General features: G+C 31.0%; 1 protein-coding gene across 1 annotated transcript in view; it reads left to right on the top strand.

The window, feature by feature from the left end:
- The first annotated feature begins 1,219 nt into the window (after window positions 1-1,219).
- LOC123561004 (uncharacterized) overlaps window positions 1,220-6,000 on the top strand; it is a 29,093-nt gene continuing 24,312 nt past the window's right edge. Inside the window, exons 1-3 of the mRNA XM_053516679.1 lie at window positions 1,220-1,329; window positions 3,054-3,176; window positions 3,750-3,872. Of these exons, the coding sequence (XP_053372654.1) occupies window positions 1,249-1,329; window positions 3,054-3,176; window positions 3,750-3,872 (327 nt within the window). The 5' untranslated portion in view covers window positions 1,220-1,248. The remainder of the gene's footprint in view (window positions 1,330-3,053; window positions 3,177-3,749; window positions 3,873-6,000) is intronic.

Raw genomic sequence — 6,000 nt, 5'->3', positions numbered from 1 at the left:
TAATCGTTGCATACCCCTTTGTCGCTAAGTAACAGAGAATACTTAAATTAGTATGAAAGAGTCTGCATAATAAATTAATATGCATATTGAAATCCTTGTGTATTCTTACATTAAAATACTTATTCTGCTCAGGGATTGTATATTAGAGTTGTTACGTGCTTAGATCTGCCAAGAAAATACTTAAGCAGCATCTAATGTTCACTCATCTGATGCATGTTAAACCCCTTTTCAACAAGACAAAAAATTCACGAATGGGTGTGTTTTTTCATCGAAAACGCAATGATATTAAAAACTTATATGAACATATATATTTCTGTAATTGTTTATTTTCGTCGTGCAATGAAAGAGACTTTCGTAAGTAAATTGTTTAATTTAGTCGTTTAAATTTGTAATATGTGAATTCTTAGGTTTTCTATCAATCGTTTAGGAAAGATAGATAAAATAGTACTCTGTTGCTTGTTATTTTATTTGATAAAATCGCATATCTCAACACAGACGATGACGAATGTGCTCTCGGTACTGATAACTGTGCGCAGGATGCAACATGTACAAATACAGAAGGGGCATTTAGCTGTACATGTAATAGCGGCTATTCAGGAGATGGTGTTACCTGTGATGGTAAGTAAATTTGTACATTTGAATTACAAAGGTTCGTTTAAATTGCTTTATCTGCATGCAGCTAATTTTCTCATAATTTCTTGCATACCCCTTTGTCAGCTACGTAACAAGAAATAATTGAATGTAGGTATGAAAGAGTCTGCTTTAATTAATGATATGCATATTGATAAATCCTTTGTATTCTTACATTAAAATACTTACTTCTTGCTCAGGAATTGGTATATTAGAGTTGCTGGTACGCTGCTTTAGATCTGCCAAGAAAAATACTTAAAGCAGCAGTCATGTTCACATCAATCTGATGCAATGTAAACATATATTCAACGAAGACAAAAATTCACGATCAGGGTGTGTTTTTTCATCAAACGCAAATGAATATTTAAAACGCTATTATGAAACATATATATTTCTGTATTTGATTTATTTTCGTCGTGCAATGAAACAGATTTTCTTAAGAAATTGTTTACATTTAGTAAATTAAATTTGTAGTATGTGAATTCATAGGTTTTCTATCAATCGTTTACGAAATATAGATAAAATGGTACTCTGTTGCTTGTTTTTTAATTGATAAAATTGCATATTTCAACACAGCGATTGACGAATGTGCTCTCGGTACTGACATATGTGCGCAGGATGCAACATGTACAAATACAGAAGGGGCATTTAGCTGTACATGTAATAGCGGCTATTCAGGAGATGGTGTTACCTGTGATGGTAAGTAAATTTGTACATCTGAATTGAAGGTTCGTTTAAATTGTTTATCTATATACTGATTTTCTCAAATTCTTGCATACCCTTTGTCAGCTACAGTAACAAGAAATAATTGAATGTAGGTATCAAAGTGTCTGCTTAATTAATGGTATGCATATTAATAAATCCTTTGTGTTGTTACATTAAAATACTTACTTTTGCTCATGAATTGATATATAAGAGTTCTGGCACGACTGCATTTTTATCTATCAAGAAAAATACTTAAAGCAGCAGTCATTTTCACATCAATCTGATGCAATGTTAAATATTCAACGAAGACAAAAAAATCACGATCAGTGTGTTTTTTTCATCAAACGCAAATGAATATTAAAACGCTATTATGAAACAATATATTTCTGTATTTGATTTATTTCGTCGTGCAATGAAAGAGACTTTCGTAATAAATTGTTTAGATTTAGTAAATTAAATTTGTAATATGTGAATTCTTAGGTTTTCTATCAATCGTTTACGAAATATAGATAAAATGGTACTCTGTTGCTTGTTGTTTTAATTTGATAAAATTGCATATTTCAACACAGACGTTGACGAATGTGATCTTGGTACTGACTAATTGTGCGCAGGGTGCAACATGTACAAATACAGAAGGGGCATTTAGCTGTACATGTAATAGCGGCTATTCAGAGATGGTGTTACCTGTATGGTAGAAATTTGTACATTTGAATTAGAGTGGTTCGTTTAAATTGCTTTATCTACATGATCTAATTTTCTCAATAATTCTTGCATACCCTTTGTCATCTAAGTAACAAGAATACTTGAATGTAGGTATAAAGAGTCTGCATTAATTAAATGTATATGCATATTGATAAATCCTTTGTGTTCTTAAAAATTATTTGCTCAGTGCAATGAAGAGACTTCGTAATAAATTGTTTAATTATAAATTAAATTTGTAAATGAATCATAGGTTTTCTATCAATCGTTTACGAATATCAAAGAAAAAGGATACCGTTGCTGTTGTTTTATTTGATCAAAGCATGATTTAACACAGACGTTGACGAATGTATTTTGTATCTGATATTGTCGCAGGATGCAACATGTACAAATACTAGAAGGGGCAATGTTAGACTGTAATGTAAAGCGCTATTTCGAATGTGTTACCTTACTGGTAGGCAATTTGTACATGTTGAATTAAGTGGTTCGTTTAAAATTGCTTATCTCATGCTCTAATTTGTTCATAATTTGCTTGCATACCTTTGTCACTAAGAACAAGAAATGACTGAATGTAGTATGAAAGAGTCTGCATAATAATTAGGATGCAAATTGAAAATCGAGGGTATTACTTACATTAAATACTGCTACTTCTTGCAGGATTGGTTATTAATGTTACTGTTACGATGCTTTAGATTGCAGAAAAATACTTATAGCAGCAGTCAATTTTCACATCAATTCGATGCAATTGTAAATATATTCAACAAGACAATAAATTCACGATAGGGTAGTGTTTTTCACAAACGCAAATGAATATTAATACGCATATGAACTAATATTTCTGTATTGATTTATTTTCGTCGTGCAATGAAAGAGACTTTCGTAAGAAATTGTTTAATTTAGTCAGTTAAATTTGTAATATGTGAATTCTTAGGTTTTCTATCAATCGTTTAGGAAAGATAGATAAAATAGTACTCTGTTGCTTGTTATTTTATTTGATAAAATCGCATATCTCAACACAGACGATGACGAATGTGCTCTCGGTACTGATAACTGTGCGCAGGATGCAACATGTACAAATACAGAAGGGGCATTTAGCTGTACATGTAATAGCGGCTATTCAGGAGATGGTGTTACCTGTGATGGTAAGTAAATTTGTACATTTGAATTACAAAGGTTCGTTTAAATTGCTTTATCTCATGCAGCTAATTTTCTCATAATTTCTTGCATACCCCTTTGTCAGCTAAGTAACAAGAAATAATTTAATGTAGGTATGAAAGAGTCTGCTTATAATGATATGCATATTGATAAATCCTTTGTATTCTTACATTAAAATACTTACTTCTTGCTCAGGAATTGGTATATTAGAGTTGCTGTACGCTGCTTTAGATCTGCCAAGAAAAATACTTAAAGCAGCAGTCATGTTCACATCAATCTGATGCAATGTTAACATATATTCAACGAAGACAAAAAATTCACGATCAGGGTGTGTTTTTTCATCAAACGCAAATGAATATTAAAACGCTATTATGAAACATATATATTTCTGTATTTGATTTATTTTCGTCGTGCAATGAAAAGATTTCTAAGAAATTGTTTACATTTAGTAATTAAATTTGTATATGTGAATTCTAGGTTTTCTATCAATCGTTTAGAAAATAGAAGAAAAGTACTCTGTGCTTGTTTTTTATTTGATAAAATTGCATATCTCAACACAGACGATGACGAATGTGTTCTCGGTACTGATAATTGTGCGCAGGATGCAACATGTACAAATACAGAAGGGGCATTTAGCTGTACATGTAATAGCGGCTATTCAGGAGATGGTGTTACCTGTGATGGTAAGTAAATTTGTACATCTGAATTCAAGAGGTTCTTTTATAATTGTTTATCTATATGAGCTAATTTTCTCATAATTCTTGCATATCCCCTTTGTCAGCTACTAATTACCATAAATAATTCAATACAGGCATCAAAAGACTGCATTAATTAATGATATGCAAATTATAATCCTTTGTATCGTTACATTAAAACATACTTACTTTTGCTCATGAATTGTAAATTAGTGTTCTGGTACGCTGCATTTTATCTGCCAAGAATAATTCTTTAGAGCAGCAGTCATGTTCACATCAATCAGATGCAATATAAACATGTATTCAACGTAAGACAGAAATTCAGATCAGGGTGTGTTTTATCATCAAACGAAAAATGAATATTAAAACGCATATGATCAACATATATATTTCTGAATTTGATTATTTTGTCGTGCAATAAAACAGATTTTGGTAAGAAATGTCTTTCATTTAGTAAATTAAATTTGTAGTATCATGTACAAAAGGTTTCTATATCGTTTACGTAAATACGATAAAATGGGTACCTGTGTGGTTAATGTAAATTGCTACTTTTGAAACAGCTTGATTCATTGATTTTTACTGACATGTCAGCAATTCTAATAACAGTGCATTTTAGCTGTACATGTAATTAGAGTCATCAAGATTTGATAATTGATGTACCTGGAATGGTAAGTAAATTTTGTACTTAATTGTAAAGTATTCTTTTGTTGAAATTTGTTTTATTATGTATCCTGATTTTCTACCAAAACTTCTTGCATACCCTTTTGCACAGTAACAAGAAAAAATTGAATGTAGTATCACAAGCGTTCATAAATTAGATGGTATGCAAATAATAAATTCTTTGTGATTGTTACATTAAAATACTTACATTTTGCTCAGAATTGATATATAAGAGTACTGGAGATGCATTTTATCTATCAAGAAAAATACTTAAAGCAGCAGTCATTTTCACATCAATCTGATGCAGTGTTAACATAAATTCAACGAAGACAAAAGAAATCACGATCAGGGTGTTTTTCATCAAACGCAAATGAATATTAAAACGCTATATGAACACAATATTTCTGTATTTGATTATTTTCGTCGATGCAATGAAAGAGACTTTCGTAATAAATTGTTTAGATTTAGTAAATTAAATTTGTAATATGTGAATTCTTAGGTTTTCTATCAATCGTTTACGAAATATAGATAAAATGGTACTCTGTTGCCTTTGTGTTTTATTTGATAAAATTGCATATTTCAACCCCAGACGTTGACGAATGTGATCTTGGTACTGATAATTTTCGCAGGGTGCAACATGTACAAATACAGAAGGGGCATTTAGCTGTACATGTAATAGCGGCTATTCAGGAGATGGTGTTACCTGTAATGGAGGCAAATTGTACATTGAATTAGAGTGGTTCGTTTAAATTGCTTTACTACATGCATCTAATTTTCTCATAAAAATTTTTGCATACCCCTTTGCATCTAAGTAACAAGAAATACTTGAATGTAGGTATGAAAAGATCCGCATTAATAATATTATAGCATATTGAAAATCCTTTGTATCTTATATTTCGTCGTGCAATGAAAGAGACTTTCGTAATAAATTGTTTAGATTTAGTAAATTAAATTTGTAATATGTGAATTCTTAGGTTTTCTATCAATCGTTTACGAAATATAGATAAAATGGTACTCTGTTGTGGTTTATTTGATAAAATTGCAGATTTCCCAAAACGACGTTGACGAATGTGATCTTGGTACTGATAATTTTGCGCAGGATGCAACATGTACAAATCAGAAGGGGCATTAGCTGTACATGTAATAGCGGCATTCAGGAATGGGTACCTGTATGGTAGGCAAATTTGTACATTTGAATTTGAGTGGTTTGTTTTAAATTGTTTATCTACATGCATCTAATTTTCTCATAATTTCTTGCATACCCCTTTGTCAGCAAGTAACAAGAAATACTTGAATGTAGGGATGAAAGTTTTGCATTAATAAATTATATGCATATTGATAAATCCTTTGTATTCTTACATTAAAATACTTACTTCTTGCTCAGGGATTGGTATATTAGAGTTACTGTTACGCGCTTAGATCGCCAAGAAAAAAAACTTAAAGCAGCAGTCATGTT

Source organism: Mercenaria mercenaria, chromosome 10 (genome assembly GCF_021730395.1).
Source record: "Mercenaria mercenaria strain notata chromosome 10, MADL_Memer_1, whole genome shotgun sequence".
In the NCBI taxonomy this organism is placed as follows: Eukaryota; Metazoa; Mollusca; class Bivalvia; order Venerida; family Veneridae; genus Mercenaria; species Mercenaria mercenaria.
Note: the sequence above shows the minus strand (reverse complement) of the source record. Positions and strands in the feature narration are given on the sequence as shown.